At 47.9% G+C, this 21,308-nt stretch overlaps 1 protein-coding gene across 1 annotated transcript in view; it reads left to right on the forward strand.

Annotated features, from left to right (window-relative positions):
• OSBP (oxysterol binding protein) overlaps nt 1–21,308 on the forward strand; it is a 1,428,945-nt gene that overhangs the window by 1,101,887 nt on the left and 305,750 nt on the right. Inside the window, exon 10 of the mRNA XM_069628826.1 lies at nt 10,189–10,292. Coding sequence (XP_069484927.1) covers nt 10,189–10,292 — 104 coding nt within the window. The remainder of the gene's footprint in view (nt 1–10,188; nt 10,293–21,308) is intronic.

Raw genomic sequence — 21,308 nt, forward strand, 5'->3', positions numbered from 1 at the left:
ACAGGGATATGAAACTTGATGGATGAAATCTGAAGGAAATGGAATTGGAGGGGGCAGTTCTAAATTGTAAAGATTGCCTTGCTAATGCAATGACAGTCGGATGGCTTCCTGTCCATCGTTCTTGTCTACAGGAGAGCAAACAAGAGCAGTGTTGCTGTGAGACGCCATTGGTACTGAAGAAATGAACACAAAATTATGGTTGGTTTGAGATGGGATGTCAACCAGAGCCTCAGGAAAGCATTCATGGTTTCATATAATCTGCATAGACCTCCCACATAATGTTTACTATTTAAGATGCTGCTTGCTTTGTTCTGCCTGCTGCACTTACATGTACACCGATTATATTGTTGGGATCATTCCTGTACTTCTTTTTGTTGCCAAGTGTAAAATATAATTCCCTTGCCCCTGTTCCGTTTCACATCTCATTCCATCTTATTGGCTGGCTTTCTTGACTGAGTACTATCACTATTTCCCTGCTCTGGTTGTATTGCACAAAATATACCAGTATATACAATGACAACAAAATAAAGAAAAGGAAAAAGGAATGTTTCAGCATAGATCAGCTGCACAGGGTATGATCATTGCTCTATTAACAGCATTATATTATTCATAAAACTTACATTTATGTATAGATCTATACCCCAAATTATTTTTAGCTTTCATTGTTTACTGCAAGTCCAGTGAATGGTCACCTCCAAATAATATACTTGTATGAACTCTTGGAGCCATTGGTCCACTAAAGGTAAGTTTGTCTGGAGTACTCCCTCTGCCAGCACAAGTTTTGTGAGTACTATATCAATGAACACAAAAGGTTAATTGTATCCAATGGTGCTTTTACCATGTCAAAAATCAATTCTCTTAGGGGTGGATCTTAAGTGACACAAGCAGATCACAGCCAGTTTTTGAACCACTGCAAGATGAAAACCTTCAGATGCTGGGTTTGTAGATAATGTGTGATAAGTTGGCATTTGTTTGTTCCATCAAACAAGGGTGTATTCTTGCTAAGCTTCCTTTAAAAAAAAAAAAAAAAAAAAAACATGGCATTTAGTAAATTCAAAACAGAGTAACTACATTTCTGATATAGCAAATGTTGATCTTAAAAATCGAAGCTTTGTCAATATTAATGTTAATCGGCACCCCTGTTTTCACAGGCTAATTTCTTTGTAAAAACAACCTCTAACCGTTGATGCCTGTTAGGAAACATTTTCTTTTTGCTGCTTTCCTCCAGTATACTTCTAGTGGGTACCCTTTCTAGTTTTGCTATTGTTTTCTGGCTGACCAGACTTTTTGGAGGTAAGAAAAGCGCTCATATTCTTTTGTAGAATTTGGAGCATAAAACAAGTCTGTGTGTAGGTTTCCTTCCACAATGACCATCGCATCATCACGTAATGCCTCTCGTATTCCTTCTTGATGTCTTGTGCATTGTAGACTAAAGCCGCATCACTCCTTAATAATTTGAAAGATGTTAAACAGAGGTGATTTATTCATAGGCTTGCAAGTCGAGGAACGCAGCGTACAACTTTCCTCGTGCTCCCAGTCTTTTGTTGTTTGAATTTCTTCACCTCCCTTCGGTGCCTTGCCCGGCGCATGCCAGCTGCAGGTGGCTTTACGAGATGCGTATCCTGTGATCGGCTGTTATCGGCCTCGGATACCCATGCGCTCTGCCTTGAGTGCCTGGGACCTGACTACCCCTGCGACGCGTGTGTGGCATGCAGCTCTCTTGATCACCGAGCCTTGAAGAATCATCTTTCCCACTGGAGGGGGATATACCATTCTTCTCCTCCCAGTACCGCAGGCCATTCCTCCTCCGGACCAGGCCCTGCCAGTGCTCCAAAGCCTTCCGCCTTCAGTACCTCTGCCTCCTCCGCAGTCGCCTGTGGATGTCTAGCCACCTCGTACACTGACCATGGGGGTGGGGGAGGGCCCTCTGGCTCCTGTGCAGAACCTGGACTCCCCTCTGTCTGGCAAAAAAAGGGGGGGCTTGATGATGGAGACTGACAGCGCACAGGATGAAGAGCCTTTAGCATAGGTGAAGGCCTTTCATGACCATCTCCAGGGCCTTGCAGACTTTTTGGGGTTCCCCCCAGCCAGAGCAGGCCCCCCCAGGAATCAGGGTTGTTGGTGGAGGTACTGGCCTGGCGCTGCACAAGCTGCTTGGGCATTCCCCTTCAAAAATATGACCGTTCAGTGGCTAGAAAGGTTTTTGGAGAAACCCCGGGCCAGCAGCCAGATAAACGGGAAATTGGACTGTCGTTTTAGACTTTTGGATGGGGAATCGGTCCCCCTGGCCTCCCATGCTAAGCCACACTCTTCGGTCGTAGCAGCGGCTTCCTTGTATTCAAAGCCATCCTGTCTTCCACGGCAGGGACCGCCTCCAACTGTCTGTCCAAAGAGGTCAAGGCTCGTGAGTCAGACTAACCCTGATGCCCTCCTAGCCATGGCAACGCAGAAGCTGTGGGGAGAGATTGGGGAGTTCTTGCCTGCTTTTCCTCTGGAGAGTCGGGCCTCCTTCAATCCCGGGTTGATGGAGACTTGCACGTTTGCACAGGATCTCATGGAGTCCTCGGTCCCACACATCGACACAGCCAGCAGAGGCTTCTGGCGAGGTGACGAGATGAGGCAAACGGTGTCGATGCATGCCACAAAATTCTCCTCTGATATGGTGAGGATTATAGACCTTCTGTTTGAAGGGACGGACCTCTTTCATTTGTTTACTGATAACGAGCTGACAAAAAAGCAGACCTCAACGCAGACTGCTAAGCCCTTGGCCATCCTGACCAAACCAAGGCAAAAGCCCTTCCCTCAGACCCAGGGCAGATCTGACTCCAAACCCTGCTCCTTCAACGGTTTCAACGGTTTCAAGGGGTTCAGGGACGGTGGTGCACAACAGCCAATCCTTTTCCCCCTGTGAGCACAGGAGGGAAGCAGCAGAGGGCCTTGCAAGGCTTTTTTTGCTCCCCCGCCTCTGCTTCCACCTCAGACTCCAAAAAGCAATGACGTAACATTCGGGGAACACAGCTTGTCTGTCGGGGGCTGGCTGGCTCTCTTCGCGGAGAGCGGAAGCGTTGTTTTAGGAGTCCTTGGATTCTTTCAGTAGTCTCCACTGGCTTCCGTCTTCCTCTTCCGCTGCCCTCTGTAAGGAAGGCATGGTATCAAAGTGAGACAGACAAGAGATCACAGTTCAAGGGTGTTAAACTGTAAAATGGGTGAGATAAAATCTGAACCTAAATCTAAGATGGACCAAGCTGCAGCCATCAAATAATAATAATGCAGTCCTAGTGGAGTCTAGTCAAATAAAAAGGGCCTATACAAAAAAACAAAAAAAGACTATTGCCAATACTTACAGAATAGTGTGGGATAATGTTCACAAGAAAAGAAAAGTGTTCACAAAACAATGTGTCGGGATGTTATGGCCAGGGCCTCCCTTCCCCCACGTTTTTATCACGGGACCAGGCGGGACTCATGAGCTCAGCACACTACTGGGCTTCTCTGGTACGAGCTTTCTCTAGATCAGGGCCTTCTGTGCCCAAGTCTCTACTCATGCAAAGTCTCTTGCTTCAGAAGTCCTGATATGCCAAAAACAACAGAACAAAAGTTCCTTCTGCTAACCTTCACTTCGGGTGATTACTCTTCACCCTTGGATCCCCCTCAGCCAGGCTCTGATCCTTCTTTGGGTGGGGTCTGTATCTGTACCCATACAGTCCCCCACCCACTTTTGCACTTATCAGATATACCCTATCTGACTGTCCTAGCACTTGCCACTTGCTGGCTGCACTACCACTTTATTATTTATTTTACAAATTAATATTTATTGTTCTTCCTCTGCTCCGCACTTTCCATCCCCCCTTCCACCCCACACTTCCCTCTCCCATGCACTTGCGTGCTCTTATTGTCACTGGGCCTAGTAAGATCATTGTTTTTGTTCCCCTCTCTTTTGCCTGGTCGCGCTCTGAAATACTTGTGTATGAGCGCGAAAGTATAATATCATATCTTTCAGTGTCAGCCTCCCAAAGCACTTTCCAATTTAAACAGAGGGTTCCAAAGGGCGATTACATCTTGCTGGGTCACTGTTATTCTAAGGCAAGTGCGGGCTTCACATGATCACAGTTCGCACAGCGTTCCCCTCAGACAGGCGCAAGCACCTGTTTCTCAATTCCCTCAGTTAGGTTAACACTTTACACAGTTCACGATTTCTAAATCTCATCAGAAAGCGGGGATTCCCTTTCCCTAGCTTTCTCTAGGCATCCCTCCGTCGGGTTTACATTTGCCACAGGTCGCATTTCAACAGTCGTCGTAGACCCCTTAGGTTCTTCCCTTTACCCAAGTCAGGGTCTCAGTCCCCAGTCAGGCTTTCTCTAAAGCCCTTGTCAAGCTCTGTACAGTTAATTCATCACAATGTTCTAGGGTGTGTTAGGGTTCACCCCAATTCACAGGCATCCCTCAGTTGGGCTCATATTTGCCTCCTACAACTTGTCAGACTTTCGACTGTACAAGGGGTTTGGTTTGACCATCGTATGACCACTTTAACACCTCACACCGGCCTCTCCTAAGGCCTCTTGGCTCTCACAAAGTTCTCGGGGGTCTCCCTCTGCCGGGCTGGGACCCTTCTCATAAAGTTCACAATCTTCAATAAGGGTTTTTGGACTTCCAGTCCCAGAATGCACTGTCAGGATTTTGCTCTCACTTCTCAGCTCCCCAAAATGGCATTTCGTGGCATTGGGAGCTGCATGATCTAAAAGGGGATAATGATCTCAGGTCAGGGTCTCTTCTGCTGGGTTCGCCTGACTGGCCCAGGGAAGGAGTCTTGCTGTGGGTACTGCCAGGCAACCCCAGTTGCCCCATGTCTTGCCTTCTGGAGGTACAGCTCCTGCTCCACAGTGCAGTCTTTCCTGGACTCACAGGGCCAGTGTCAGGGTGGTTTTCTCCTCTTCCAGGTATCCCAGGGTTTCTGCAGCTATTTTTGTCCTTTTCTGGCTTTGTGTACCTTCCAGCATCCCCATCTCGCTCAAATTTGCTTTCCTGCCCCGCCTTTTATACTTCCTGGGAGTGGTGATTGGATCCAGGTGTGAGTGGTTGGAAGGGAGTTAATGGACCAGGGATTACTATGGGTAATCCTTATTCCTCCTTGTTGCTTCCTCTTCTTAGCAGTATTTGGAGGACAACGTGAATGAAGGGGATTCTGGGAAATGTAGTGAGTTGCAGATTTTGGGAAAAAATCGGCTGAACATTACCAAAAAGGTTTTATCAACAAAGGAACAGGGATTATGGGGTTTGTAGAGTTCGACTGAAGAGGAGGGAAGGTTATTGTCAGAAAGGGGGGGGGGGGGAACAGATGAGTCGTTGTGGATAAATGTTTTGTCCTGCCTTAAAGGGAAGTACTGGGGTAGGATGGAACTGGGGTGACTATCCCATAAAGACGGAGGAGTTGTTGGGTAGGGGTGTATCGCAGAAAAGGAGAGCCTGCGTCTCGCCCGAGGGCATTACTTCCGTTGTCCCCAAAAGCTCCTTGCCCAGGTGATCCTCCCTTGCTTGTCCACCCCAAGGTTTGGGATCCAAGTGCGATGGCCCTACTTTGCCCCCCTGAACAAACAATCCCTGGGGGTCTACCAATGAGAACACCCTCCGGTTTCTCACATATCTTCTCCTACTCTGCTTCATGTAGGGTCTCCGGCTTTGTTGCGGGAGAGCCTTCTTCTTTTGGAAATATAACCGCTGGAGCCGGTTACTCAGTCAGACTGGGGCTCCAGCTTCTACTCCAGGATTTTTGCGGTACCCAGGAACAACCAGGCTGGCCTGAGGGCAGTCCTAGACCGGTCAGTCCTCAACCTATCTTTACCTCTCGAACGCTTCAAGATGATTCCCCCCCACCCCCTGCACCCAAAGCAGAGATGCTGTGCGCAGTGGACTGGATGTGTTCCCTAGACCTCAAAAAATGCGTACCTTCATGTCCCCATCTATCAGCCTCACTGGAAATTCCTGCAGTTCACGATCATGTTGCATGTGGCCTCAGTTTGGCCCCTTGTGTGTTCACAAAACTTATGAATGTGGTGGCTGGCCTTCACCTGGAGGGCCACCACCTATACCCCTGTTTGGACGACTGGCTGGTGAGGGTCAGCTCGCCCGATGTGGCGGTGCACTCCTGCACGTGCCTAGCGAATGTTCTTCAGCAGCTAGGGTTCTCCCTCAACCAGCGGAAGTCGCAACTGACCCCCAGCCCAGGACCTTGTTTTCCTTGGAGTGTGCTTGGACCCCGCAGAGGGTCTCTCACATTCGAAAGGCTCCAGTCCCTACGCAAGGTGATCAGGCACTTTCTGGCCAACTCCACCACCTTTGCATGGTGGTTCCAGAACCTGCTGGGCATGATGGCTTTCTGTGTGCTCACAGTGCGGCACCCCGCCTCAAGGGGAGACGCCTCTAGCTCCACCTGGCGGCCAACTGAGACCAGGAAACGGGCCCGCAATCGGAAAGGGTCCCTTTCCCGCTTGCTCTCCTTCTGGATCTTCACTGATGGCTTTTGGACTGCAGTGTGGCAGTGCGAGCCCCGTTTACCCAGCCAGAGCCCCTTCTGGTAGTGACGACAGATTCCTCCCCCTGGGGATGTGGGGCTACCCTGGAGGGCCACACTATTCATGGTGCGTGGTCCATGTCGGAGACCCTCCTGCATATCAATCTGCTGTAAATCAGGGCAGTAGACCTGGCTCTCAAGGCTTTCCTACCGGTCCTTGGGGGCAAGGCAGTGCTGGTGAGGACTGACAGTTTCCCAACAATGTTATACTTGAACAAGCAAGGCGGCACCCGCTCTCCTTTCCTGTGTATGGAGGTGGTGTCAAACTGGGAATGGGTCCTGTCTGAAGGGATATGGATCTCCACAGTCCATCTCCCGGGTGACAACAATGCGGAAGCGGACCAGCTCAGCTGCCTGGGGTTTAACACCACCAAATGGGAGTTAGACATAAAGTACTTGTTGCCCACTATTCCGGAAATGGGGGTTTCTGGATCTGGACTTATTCGCATCTCCTCTGAATTCCAAGTCCCCCCTCTTTGCTTCATGGGCAGGGCTTTCTGGGGGACGCCTTTGAACTCTGTTGGCATGGCAGCAGGTGCTATCTGTTTCCCCCCTCCTCCAGCGGACCCTCCACACATTTTGCCTCATCCTGATTGCCCTCCACTAGCCTTCCAGGGCTTTTTTCTCAGACCTGCTGTAATTGCGCCCCCAGGGGCCTGTCCATCTCCCGATTACCAGCAGGGGCTTCCTGACACAGCAGGGAGGAGAGGTGGAGCAATTGGACCTGGCCAGGCTGGCCCTCTTCGAATGGCTCCTGATGAGCTGAGGCTGCTCCACTCCCAGTTTTCGAACAACTGGGAAATCATCCAGGAGGCCTTTCACACGCCCTTAGTACAAGAGTAAGTGGATCAGGTTCTGCCACTGGGCTCAAGACAAGGGGCTGGACCCCCTCACTTGCTCCCTGGACAAGTGCTGGCCTTTACGGCACATCTGGCTCGCTCTGGCGTCCAGTCGATACCTGTCGCACCTATTTGGTGGCCATTTGGGGCATACAAGAATTCCCCAGAGCACATTTCTTCTGTGGCCAACCCGTTGGTTAAGGATCACCTCAAGCGCTTGTCCAGGCATTTTCCTCCGGTGCATTGGCCACACCCGGTCTGGCACCTTAACGTTGTTCTTTGAGCCTTAGCGCGTAAGCCTTTCGAGCTGATGGCCTCAGTAGACATCAGACTGGTGACGCTCAAGGCAGCACTGTTGGTGGCGCTCACTTCTGCGTGCAGAGTCGGCAAGCTGCAGGCCTTGTCGTCTTGCAAGCCCTTCACCTCCTTCCACAAGGACAAGGTCATCTTGTGCACTCATCCAAACTTTCTGGCCAAGGTCGTCTCACTGTTCCATTTGAACCAGGAAATCTGCCTGCCGGTGTTCTTACCGAACCCGCAGTCGGAGGCTGAAAGGGCTTTGCATTCCTTAGATTTGAAGAGGGGGCTCAATTTCTATCGCTCCCAGACGAGATCTTTCCTGAGGTCTGTGGCGTTTAGTCACCTTGGGGGCCCGTCCTCCAGTATCAAGCTTCCAAAGCTTCTATTGCCCGTTGGATGGTCCTTGCCATTTCGGAGGCTTATGTGGCCATGGGTAAGACTTTTCCCATGGGGATTCATGCCCATGCGGTCAGGGCCAAGGCTACGGCAGTCGCCTTTGAGACACGCTCCCTGGGAAGTCATTAGGAAAGCGGCTACGTGGGCCGCTCAGTCTGTGTTCTGCAAGCACTATTGCTTAGATACCAGCTCCAGGTGGGATGCAAAGTTCGGTCAGGCGGATCTGAAGAGCCTTTCTGCTGCTTCTTAAGCATGAGGCAGGTTGTCAAAACTCCATCCAATTGTCTTGTTCGGTGGAATCACCCACAAGGATGGAGGAACAGGGACGGACGTATGAGTAATTAAAGTTACTCACTGTAGTGACTAGAGTACTCCTAGTCCTTAGTCCCCTTTCCTCCATAAGTCCCACCCACTCTCCCCAAATAGTATGCCAGGGGCTTAAATGATCAGCATAGCCCGGTGTTAAAGCGTCCGATATATAAAAAGGCCTAAAAGGAAAGGAACGAGGAGCACACAATCATAGGAATGGGATATTCCTGGCTGAAGTTTATATGGCAAGTTCCAAACCCTCCTGAAAAGAGAGATTCCCACCCAGATTGTTTCCCTTGGTGCTTACATTAATGTTTATTAGAAAATGGAAACCTCTCCTTCAGCACCCCCCTTTTGCGCTATGAGTGCAACAAATCTGTCATTACTGCGACCCTCAGAACTGCGACTGTCGAAAATTGAGACTTTTTTCCCCCCCCCCAACCCCTTTTACTCAACATATATATTTGCGGGAGGAGAGTCCCCATCCCCCCCGCACACCCCATACTTGTATTATATACCATACCCCTCCCCCCCCACATATATATGTGGTGTAAAGGAGGTCGAGAAAAAGCCAGCATTTCCGGCAGTCGCAGTTCTGGGGGCACAGTAATGGTATTAATCCAGTGCAACTATCTTAACTTTGGCTGAAAGCAGAAAGGTCTTCACTGCACCCTAGATTACAATCCAAGACAATCAAATGTATTCAACAGGTATAGCTATAACATTTTCGATTTCAGCTCACAAATGCATTGACTCTTCCCACAATCTCTGCATCATAAGAAATGGGTACACCTGTTCAGCTTTCAATTTTGGTTGAGGCCTGAAGGGACTGTTGAATATTGTTACCCCTCTGTCTCGAAGACAACATGGGCGGCTGTAAAATAATACTGTTAATAGGAAAAGAAAGAAAAGTATCAGGCACACAGCAGCAGTAAGGTGAGGATTCTCAGATTTAATTACTGATTGAAAATATAACATCATAGGGAGTGCACAAGATGGCAGTGTGATGGGCTTTCTGAAATGCGTTTCTCTTATTGCATAACACTTGCAGGCTCTTTTGCCCATCGGATTCTGCTTCGGATAACAATTGCAACAGATTATCAAAACGTCATAACACTGGGTCCTTTTGAAAGAAATTCTTTGAAGGCTTACCTTGCCTCTGCTGGACAGAAAACCTCAAACTGACAACTGTGTCTGCTGAATGAAATGTATGTATCGACTGAAGGCGCAATAAATAGCTTTTCAGAATACATACGATGGAGAGTTATACCAGAAGCCATCACATCCAAACACTCTATTCCCTGCCAATACTACCTGTCCTCTCATTAACTTAGTAAGACATTGCAGCTAGAGAGATTGCACAAGCCCTCATTTCCAACTGGAACCTATACCTAACCATACGTCAGGGGTTGTCTCTGGGGCTGACGTCAAATACGGTGCAGGGCTTCCATGAGGAATAACTTCCGACACATCTCGGTGGATCACCCAGTCCATAGTCCTTTTAGCTTTGAAGGTACATGCTTGTCGTTCTCAGCACCACCCTCTGTAATTTCAGAGGTCTCACCTGGGCCATAGAGCTTCTGGTATTCAAGGGGCATATCAAGGATTCTTGGTCAACAGTTAAGATGCACGTCTTCCTTAATGCTGAGGAGGCGGCCATTCCTGTAGTATTGCACAACTCCATATGAAATGTCCCAGTCCATGTTTTCTTTATATCACTGGCCTGCTTTCTGTTTGTTACACCCATATCCTTTTACTTTTTTGTCTTGTGCTCTGTAGGAACCATACATTGTATTTTTCATGCTACTGGCCATCACTACACATGGAAGAAGGTCACCACCACTGTGCACAACATAATCGTCGGAAAGTTGTGGATAGATCAGGTAAGCTGTGGTATATAGTCATGTGCACACACCACAGGTAACATTACTCATTGTACAGGCACCATGTTACTGTATTTTTACATGCACATACTTAAATGCAAACATAAGCTCTCACTGTTTCTACTTGCATGAAATCACTCTGGAAATCAATGCACCACAAAGTGGCCCCGCGTTACATTTATTACAGCTTATATGCATGTACAGGCAAAGTAACTCTGACTTACTTTCTTGCCAGTCTTTCTTTCCATCCAAACTGGTTGTTAATGCCCCCACTGCAGAGAGAAACCGAAAAGCTTCTGCCTGCGGTGTAAGCATTTCTAAACAGTATGGAAGAATGGAATGAAAGAAATAAGAATACTGTACTTGCACAAAGGTAGTCCTTGCTTACTCTGGCCCTCTTTCTTTCCGCACCAGCTGGTTGGAATTGCATACACTCCAGGCGATGCTTTTTCCAAACCTGTATGCAGTGGAGGAATTCCTAAATGGTATTGAAGCAAATGGGGCCAGGGACTTGGAGGAGCAGGATCAAACTTGAAGATGAAATTTCCTAATTGTAGCAAAATAGCGATCAATCTAGACCAGAGGTCTTCAAACTGTGGGGCGCGTGGCTGTGTTCCCGGGGGGTCGGGGTTTGGGGTTTCCTCCATTTTTTTGGAGTGGAGGAAATGGGCATGGGTGACTCACAGGGTTGGACTGGAGCATAAAACTGTCTCTGGCAACAATGAAAAAGTGGCCCACAGTTGCAAATGGCAATTAATTCCTTCAGTGACAAAATGATTGTATGCTACACAAGGGGGTGTTTTTTTATTAAAATGTAAGCAAATTGTGATATTTAAGGAATGTTTATTCAGAAACAATGGTCAAAACTACTAGCTTCAGCTAGTAGTAGTGAAGTAATTCATCAAACTGTCCCACATTGGCTTAAAAAGTGGCCAATTTAGACCAAAAAATGTGCCCACACTAGCATTTTTGGTTCAGGCATTGCCTCATAGGCCAGTCCGAGCCTGGCGGCTCATCCATATTGGGCGAGGGGGTGTCGACCTAGTGGCCCCTTCACTCATGGAGGAGCCAGCCCAGTAAAACACTGAGCACTCCCTCGGCTGCTTTTTCTCAGCTGAGGTAGTGCTCCTCGGCTGGCCGAACTGTCAAAGGGAAACAATGTTTCCCTTAGACAGTTCAGTTCCCAAGCCACACATGCTCACTGAGCCATGCAAATTAACAAGGGGAGGGGGGGGGGTCCTGGGAGTCCCTCTGCCAGACATTAGTCCTAGGTAAATCTTTGTCCTGCCTTCGGGCAGTCAGCCCCAAAATGCTAGGCAATTCTCCTCTGAACAAGAGTACCAACAGCAACCCCAGACACGTCTTTCGGTCTGGTTGGACCTCATCAGTAGGGTGGAGCTGCCCCAGGGCAGGACAAAGACTGATATGTTTGGGATATTTCTTCTCTGTGAAAGATAGTGAGCTAAAGACTCTGGTTAAGTCTTTCGTAACCAGGACTGATGTCTGGCAGAGGGACTCCCAGGATCCCCCTTGTTAATTTGCATATTTAAGTAACTTTGGTTCTGACCCTTAGTCACTAGGGGAATCAAGACGTGGACCCCTTGCTCACTACTCTTAGAGAGGCACAGCTTCTCCCTACTGATGAGGTCCAACCAGACCGAAACACGTGTCTGGGGATGCTGTTGGTACTCTTGTTCAGAGGAGAATTGCCTAGCATTTCGGTGCTGGACTGCCCCAGGGCAGGACAAACACTGATATGTTTGGGATATTTCTTCTCTGTGAAAGATAGTGAGCTAAAGACTCTGGTTAAGTCTCTCGTAACCAAGTCTAATGTCTGGCAGAGGGACTCCCAGGACCCCACTTGTTAATTCACTGAGCCTTGCAAGGCTGAGGTGTTTTGCTTTGTAAACCTTGCATAGCTTTTTGGAAATGCTGGCTTGGTGATCTGCTTTTCTGTATGTGCAAGGGGGAGCTCCTCCGCCTCCTCGCACTTACGGACAGAGCAGCCTCTTGCTTCCCGATTCATGTTCGTTATTCAGGAACTAGAGCGCTTGGGAGGAAACTTCAAGACCGAGGCAGAAGTTAAGTTTATGTTCATTTATTTTGTATTTAAATGTGAATGGATGCATGTATGCTTGTGTTATGAGTGAGTGTATGATGATGGGTGTTCGTGTAAATGATCAAGTGCTTGCTGTGTGAATGTGTGTGTGTGTTTGTTTGTGTTGTTCCGTGGAGCTAATTGTGGCGCGTGGGGGGTGGGAGGATTGTGCAAGACAATCCCTGTACCCACATGCCAAAATCATGAAGGCAAGCGTCCCCAGATAGCACGATCCTCCCCACAATGAGAGACAATAATGGACTCTCCCCGGGATGGGAATAAGTCCAGGACAAAGTGCGGGTGAGCTTAAATGGGAGTTTATCAATCAAAATAGGGCATGCAAAGAACTCTGCAAACTCCGAGAGCGCTCTGTCTGACAATAGCAAAGACAGGCGTATATATTTACAAAAAAAGTCATAAGAACCTACATGCTATAGGGGGCACAAGTTCGTGGGGATTGGGTGGCGACGACTAGCTATAGGTACTGCTGCGATGTGGTTTGCCACGACTGGGGGACGTCACTGGTTACCCTCGTGGGTTGGGCTGAGCCTGGCAGGTCAGCTGGGCTCATCCGGATGGTGGTGTTGTGCCAACCGTGATCAGTGTCAGAGATGAATGTCTTTCCTGACTTCCTGCCCTAGGGTCACGCACACCGCAGTCCTTCAACATTGCAATATTATCTTCCCTGGTAAATCTTCCAATAGGTTATTCTACAGGTTAATGCAACACAGGAGGAATGCACCTGGAGTGGGGTCTGTTGGCGATTCGTCAATACATGGTTACCGTCATCCTATTGACCGGGTATCAGAGGTCGTGGGGTTAGGTCTCGGAGCATGGGACGGGCGGTCTGTGTCATCATGTCTTGTTAGAAGTCATTATGGATGTGTTCTTGTAATGTTGTCATAATATTGGGTGTCCTAATTTTATAGGGGCCATTACCCTAAGGTGAGCCGGCGGGTCGTGGAGTCTAAGAAAGGGCGCCTTTGGATCTGTGTTTTAAGGCCGGGCTTTACTGCTGGGTTGTAAATAAGTCAGGTGGCAGGCCGTGGCCTTGGGTGCTCCGGGGGAATGCGAATGCTTGAAGCGGCACCAGCCGAATTGGGGGAGGTGGAGCAGCGCGGCACAGGCCTCTGCTTTTTCGTCTGGCAGGCTTCACTGGGAGGAAGGGGGAATGGCCTTGCATGTGCTCACAAAGGTATTTTCCTTGTGTGTTGCAGACTTTAGGTGGACGAGACATAAACATTCATATAATATACAGTACTCATTGAGTCTTTCCAAAGCTCACGTTTTTGACATTGCTAGTGCCATCCATATGGCCAATTTGAGCACATTACTTGTACACTACGTTTTTAACAACTACAACATTTTGTTATATGTTTATACATGCGCGGTAAGTGAGGTAGTAGTAAGGTTGGTGGAGCACGCGGGAACAACCCGCCACTGAGACTGGCGGCAGTGGCACATAGTGGGCTCAGACACACATATGGTGCATTTTCGTGCACCCCTTACATAAGCCCTCAGTATGGTTGCATTTTTCTTCCTTTGCACTCTAGCAGCATTAGTTCAGTTTTGGCGCTGGACCATGGGGTGCAGTCTTCTCGATAACGCATAACATGAAAAACCACCGGGACGCTTTTACCATTTGCACATAGCTACAGGCATGTGGGTGCTTCATCCCTAATGTCATATGAGCACCCATCCTGCCATTTTCATATATTTTACAGGTTTTTAGTCAGAGAGGTTGTGGGGAGAACACTTTCATCACAGGTGGTTTGCTCATTAGTATTTGGGGACTTTGCTTTTGTCAGGGGACCATTGTACAGTTCTTTTCCACCCAGGCCCTGTTGGCTGGGTCATGCTGGAAACAGTGATACACTGCGGAAGGTGAAATGTTAGTGTTGGTATCTAACTCTAGCTCATGTCCGTCTGTTTGTGGGAACGGGCTCTTAGCGGATCTGCCAGGGAGCTGTGGCCACAGGGATGAGTGATACTCTCCAAGGGTGGGGGCCGTGCGGCGGTGCGCAGGGCTCAAGCCATTTTCATTATACAAAATGGTTTCTAGGGCCTAGCTAAATTGAACAGGTTTGGTCAATGTCTTCTGCCAGTGCCCCACCCACCACCTGGGCCCTGGTGGCAGGAAGGACACCCGGCGAGCCATGAACCTTACCGGGGGAGAAGAGGCATGGGAGGGGGGTCTCCTGGACCAGTCCTCCCATACATTTCTCCCCTTTCGTTACTTAGGTAACGAATACTTTAAATCCTCCAACCTCCTGCTTTCTTCCTCGTTAGCTATAGCGTCATCCCATGCAGGGGTGCCTTTTATGGGCATCCATGCCCTGCACACCCCTCGCAAGCTTTCACCTCTCCTAGCATATTCATCTGGGGTACAGGTCGGGTATATACAACTGCTATCCCCTTCTAGGTCCACCCACACTTCCTCATACCATTCGAGTACCCGGGGCTCTTTGATTGTAGTGTGCCATAACTTGTCTACTATGTCCTTGTCGTGGTACATGGGCACCATCTGGAATCTTGACGTGTAATCTGTACCCGTTTGTACTTGTGCTTCCTGCATAGTTTCTATTGTACCGCGGGGTTGCCCATTGTCACCATCATCATTGCACCATTCGGTACTGCGTTGGCACAACATCGAAGACCCACCTGGCATAGGCAGAAAATGAAAAGGAGGAACACTACAGCCGGCATCAAAAACTTGAGTCATTCCCAGCCATGATGGGACCCAGGAGAAGATATTGTCGAACCATGTACTTTTATTACGTTAAACCCTTCTTCAGGATCATTTGCCAATTGGATCAGTTCCCAACGTGTGATCTGGAGCCACTTTGCGTTTGCTCGCGTCTGGATGCTTGGGATGAGTGAGGCGAAGAATGTTTCTGCAGAGCTGAATAATCGATATCTATCCGGGATCTGTGCCAGCAGTTCTGATGATGCTTTGGATATGTAGTTCGATGACTGTCTGTTTCGGGACAGCGCCCTTCCTTGTTTCCGGAGGACAGGACATATACTTGTGATTCTGCAGTTGGTGGGGCCCCACTCTGTTGAGATTTTCCTCGCATCTCCTTGCCCCCATCAATGTGGCTTTCTGGTATCACCATTAGCGCGGAGTGCAGGGTGGCCAATGAACAGCTGCCTCCCCAGGATTGTGGGAGGTGCAGGTATGCTTGGTTGCCACATACCCAATAGGTATCCATCAGGGCCGCTGTCCCTTTTCTCATATCTGGGATGGTGAGGGTCTTGTTACAGTTCTTGTTTGCCCCCATGGTGGTTCTCCCGTCCCCCTTGAAACACAGTTCATAGTTTATTTCTTTCTGCAGCTTGAAGGGTTTCTTGATGGCCGTTACCCAAGTCAATTTTGAGATGTGCACCTTCCATATGGGTGTGCATGTCTCTTCAATCCATTGCAGTTTTTCTGGTGCCACACCCCGCAGTGCTTCAGCCTTGCACATTATTTCTTCGTCCTTCCACTTGTTGTCCGAAAAAAGTGTCCCTTGTATTATAAAAAATGGCTCCTCCAAACAGACCACTCCTACTGCCTTTGGGTAACGGGTCTTTTCGTTCTGCAGCATCCTGAAAGTTACCTCATGCGCCTGGAAGGTGTTCTTATTTCTGCACAAGGTGAGATGAAGGAGACACTGGGCATCGACAATAGGCAACTCTTTCGGTAACAATACTTTGGGTGTACCTGAAGCAAGGGGAATGAGGGAGCAGACATAACAGCTCTCATTTGTTGTTTGCTTAGCCGTTGCACTCATGTCCGCATACCATTTATTTGTCTGGTGGGGATGTCGTGGGTCCTCCATTTTGTCTAATCCTAACGCATAATATTCATCATATTTCCTCCTCCCTGCCTCCCTTCTCCGTCTGTTATTCCTTTTTCTAAGGTATCTCCCGGCCTCATGGGCGATGGACAGTGTGGGCCCCCCTTTCTTACTCTCCCCCCCTTTGCCCAATTATCATACAGTATTTCATATCTCGCTGTCATTTCTTCATTCTCCTTCTTTATGCTATCTGGCAGTGTGTTTTTTGTTACAGGAGTGGGCCTGCTGGTGGGGGTGTTAAAAAACCAGGATATAGCAGAGGGGTTACGATCATTTAGACTGCGGGCATTGTAATGAAATACCTTTGGCGGGGAAATTGTGCTGTTTTGCATTTTTCCCTGCAGACCTTCATTATGCGAGATAGCAACATTGGATGGCGTCGTGTAATATCCCCATACCAGTTTAGTTCCATCCCATAACAAAAAATCACCTTCTTTAGTATTTACAATTGCTGTTTCATTTGTCACATTAGTCCCGTTAATCCCTCCCCCCTCGTTTATCTCGATAGAGATGAACGTTATGAACCAATACGTAACCAGGCCAAACATCATTGTAAAAAATAATGTAATGCATATTGACAATCCACACTCATACGAATATCTACATCTTTCAGCTAACAATTCTCTATATCTAATAAATCTATCCGTTGCAGGCTGCCCGTTAGTTGCCATGGTAGGTCCTGTTTGAGATATTAAGTGCATTAAGTGCATGCATGTAAACATTTTGTTGGCACTACCAGTGCCAAGATATCATGGAAGGGGAAGGGAAGTGGGTAGGGGAGTGGGGTTGGGGATGTACCGACAAGGGAGCAGACACTACACATTTTTATCACATTATTATTTACATATAAGTCCACACTTTTTTTTTTCTCAATCTTTTCATCTTTATAGATACCCTTAAATGTACTTGTTCTCGTCATCAATTTTCTCAATCAGGTGCATTTCCGTCGCACACATGTTCACATTCACTCATTATTTTCATTTGTATTGCTTGCTGTTGTCTGTGCCCCCTCATACATCTCCTCCCGCGCGCTATTATATGCCCTTCGTACATCCGTCAAATGTATCCAGTACTTAAGGCCCTTCACTTTTACAGCCGTAGGAGTACAAAATACCACTTCGTATGGTCCGTGGAACCGTGGTGCATTCCACCGGCGCACAAAGCTCCGGACATAAATGAATTCTCCCAGCATCAGTTGTACCGGTGTTTCAGGTTCCGTAAGGGACTCCGTTGTGTTCCCTTCTTCCCTTGTGAATGGTGGGGAGAGCTGCTTTGATATTGCGCGCGCTGCCCTAGTTAGCTTTTTCAGGTAGTCTGTGAACTCATCTCCCAATATCGCAGCGCTTCTGTGCGCGTCTGAGTGTTGGCGCAGTGGGGAGTGTGCTGTGTACATTCGTCTCCCGGTCACTATTTCATGCGGGGACAAATGGTGGTCCTTGCTTGGCTGATTTCTCAGCTCAAACAGCGCAAGGGGCAAACAGTAAATCCAGTTCTCCTTTAATGAGAAGCATAATTTTGATAATCTTCCTTTTAACAGGCCATTCATCTTTTCTACCACGCCATTACTTTGAGGATGATAAATCGAGCACAATTTATGTTTTATTCCCAATAGTGTCGTTACTAATTTGAAGAACTCGTTCACAAAGTGAGTGCCGTTGTCTGAGCGAACTACGTCACAAATTCCCTGGCGTGGGAATACTTCCCTTACTAGGAACTTTGCAGCGCTTTTAGCATCAGGTCATGCACATGGGCCTGCTTCCACCCACCTCGAAAATGGGCACACCACCACGATCATGTAGCGTGCCCCATTAAACCTTTCTCCCATGTCTGCGTAGTCAATGTGTAGCTCTCTGAATGGCCCAATTGGTTTTGGAATTGTTCCCCTGAGTGTACGTAATGTCATTCCAGAGTTGTATATCTGGCATGTTGTGCACTCCATTGTCAATCTAGATATGTGCTCCTGAAGACAGGGCACAAACCACTCCTCTTGTATCTCTGCTGCAATGTGTTGTTTTGTGTTGTGTGCTGGGAAGTGTAATTGTTGAAACGCTATTTCTAACAGCTTTACTGGCATTACCACTTTTCCTGAGTTATTTTGTCGCCACAGTAAGTCTGTTGCTGATTGGCTGCACCCTCGTTTTACCCACATCTTTTCATCGCCACTTGCTCCTTCCTGCAACTCTAGTATTTGTGATATGGGCATCGCATTGTATCCTTCTGGGAGCTCTTCGTTTTTCTTGTGCTGCAGCATGTACTCACCTGTTTCATGTTTTTCAAAATATGAAGCTTCCTTGGCAGCAGCGTCCGCTGCCGCGTTCCCCAAAGACACAATGTCTGTGTTGGACGTATGTGCTTGGCACTTCACTATTGCTACCACGTTGGGTCTTTTAGGGCCTCAATTCCTTCAGTAATTCTGCATGCTGCACTGGAGTCCCATCTGCTCTTCGAAACCCCCTCCGCCCCCATCTTGCCAGACCCCCATGTACTGTTGTCGTCATGTAAGCTGAATCTGTGTATATTGTTACTGCACACCCTTTAGCTGCATGTAGTGCTTCTATTAATGCAATGAGTTCCGCTGCCTGTGCTGAGAAATGGGATGGAAGGCGATACTGCACTAGTGTCTCATACTCACCATCTTCTAATCTCACCACCGCCATCCCCACATGTCTCTCTCCCGTGTCCATGTCAATTGATGCTGACCCATCCACAAAGTACACCTCCCCCTCGCTCAGGGCATTTTCGCACACCACTGTGTCCTCCCCTCTTTCCCCTGTGTAAGTTGCACAGTTGTGTTCCTGCATGTCCTCCAGTGTGCATGCTTCTGTAATGAATGTTGCCGGATTCACTGTTGTGCATCGTACCACATTGATATTGGCGCTCGACAATATTATCTCATAGGCAGTTGCTCGCTGTGTGGTCAGTGTACTTTTAGACCTCTCAAGTATTGCAAATAATGAGTATTCCACAAACAATGTGACAGGGCATCCCATTACTATTGTGGCACTTTTTTCAATGGCGAACGCGGCGGCGGCGAGAAATTGCTCGCACGCGTAGTGTCCTTGCATCACCGCATCCAAGGTGCCACTATAGTAAGCCAAGGGTTTGTGTCCTAGAGAAGTCTTTTGTGTCAGTACAGCCGTCATGAGTGTTCCCTTACAATGTGAAAATAGGAAAAACTCGCGTTCATAATCAGGGTTGGCGAGTACCGGAGCACTCGAAATCAATTCTTTTAGTGACTTGAATGAGTCACTCATCTCTTCTGACCATTCTATTTTCCTGTTCTCGTGTTGTGCCTCCTTGAGTGCTTGCAGTAATGGTCTCGTGTAGGCTGCATAATCTAATATCCATGCTCTGCAATCATTGCACATTCCCAAGAATTTCTGCATCTCCTTCACTGTTGTGGGTTCTCTTACTGATCTTATTGCTTCTACCCTGTCAGGGATTATTCTCTTTCCGTCTTTCGATATCAGCTGCCCTAAGTATAAAACCTCTTCCTGACAGTATTGTAACTTTTCCTTGTCCACTTTGTATCCCTTGTTTGCCAGCAGTGACAGGAGTGTCACTGAGTCTTCCCTGCATGTTTCTGCATTCTGTGCACATATGAGCAGATCGTCTACATACTGGATGATGGTGCTTTCCACCGATAAATTACCGAGGTCTTCGTGTAGAATGCGGTTGAAGATGCTTGGGCTCTCACAGTACCCCTGTGGTAGTCTACAATGTTCGTATCTCTTTCTCCCAAACGTGAATGCTGTCAGGTATCTGCTTTCTTCTGCCAAGGGAATGGAAAAGAATGCATTTTTCAAATCGACCACTGTGAAATGTGATGCCGTTTTTGGGATACTGCATAATATTGAAGCAGGGTTCGGGACCAAAGGGAACTCTTTCTGTATGACGTCATTTAAGGGGCGTAAATCCTGGATCATCCTCCAAGCCCCTCCCTTTGCTTTTTTAATCGGGTAGATGCAGGTGTTGCATGGTGAGTTTGAGGTCACTATTATTCCCTGAGCTAATAATGCACTTATTGTCTCTTTTATTCCTTCCTCCGCCTCACGGGACAATGGATATTGTTTTACTCGGGGCAGGATTGCCCCTTGTTTGAGTTTTATGACCACTGGCGTCACTCCGTGCAACAACCCCACATCATGGGGGCCCGTGGTCCACAAATTTTTTGGCACCAGTCGCATGTCATCATCAAAAAATGACGGTGGTGTTCCCACTACTGCCATCAACTGAACGGGAATTTGCCTTGCTTCAATCAAAATGTCACAGGGCATTGCTATTTCCATTATTATTTCTCCATCATTGTCTGAATCAGAGAAAAGATCCTCATCAAATAAGTCTCGTAGAGCAATATTGGCGTTGACGCACAGTACAGTGCGCCATTCACATCCATCTATGTCCATCCCAATTACCGCAATCCTTTTCGCTGACACCTGTACAGCATGCAAGTCTAATGATACCACTGACCCTGGTGTTATGTCTGGGCGCACTATTGGGCGGAAGATTAATTCCGCGGGTATTCTCCAATCCAGCCTTTTAAGCTCAGGAACTACTTGGGCCAGTATTTTCAAACCTTCAATAAACATCCTTTCATCCACTGGCAGGCCACGTATTTCCGGAGCTGTTGTTTGAGCCTGTACTACCAGTATTACACGTAATGGGCATATTCCTGGTGTTGAACACACTATTCCTCTTTCTGTGAATGATATTGTCATGTTAAGCTTGCTAAGAAGGTCCCTCCCTGTCAGGTTTATTGGCGATTGCTCGTAATACAGAAAGGGTGCTTTTAAAGTTTTACCCCCCACTGTCACATCCAAAGCTTCTGTATAAGGAACTTCAATTACAGCCCCAGAGAACCCCTGCGTCTCTAACTTCCGGTTAGATAACGGAAACCGGCCCTCCCTAATATATGATTTCTCCGCTCCCGAATCCACCATGAATATGAACTGCTTGTCTCCTATCTGCGCCCCTACCAATGGATCCTCTGCTGCATCGTAGGTGGTAGATAAGACAGGACACGCAAGTGTTCTCTGAGGGCTGTCCTATGCGGGGTGTCTCATTTCCACCCCCTGATTG

Source organism: Ambystoma mexicanum, chromosome 12, assembly GCF_040938575.1.
Source record: "Ambystoma mexicanum isolate Mex_15411 chromosome 12, UKY_AmexF1_1, whole genome shotgun sequence".
Taxonomy (NCBI): Eukaryota; Metazoa; Chordata; class Amphibia; order Caudata; family Ambystomatidae; genus Ambystoma; species Ambystoma mexicanum.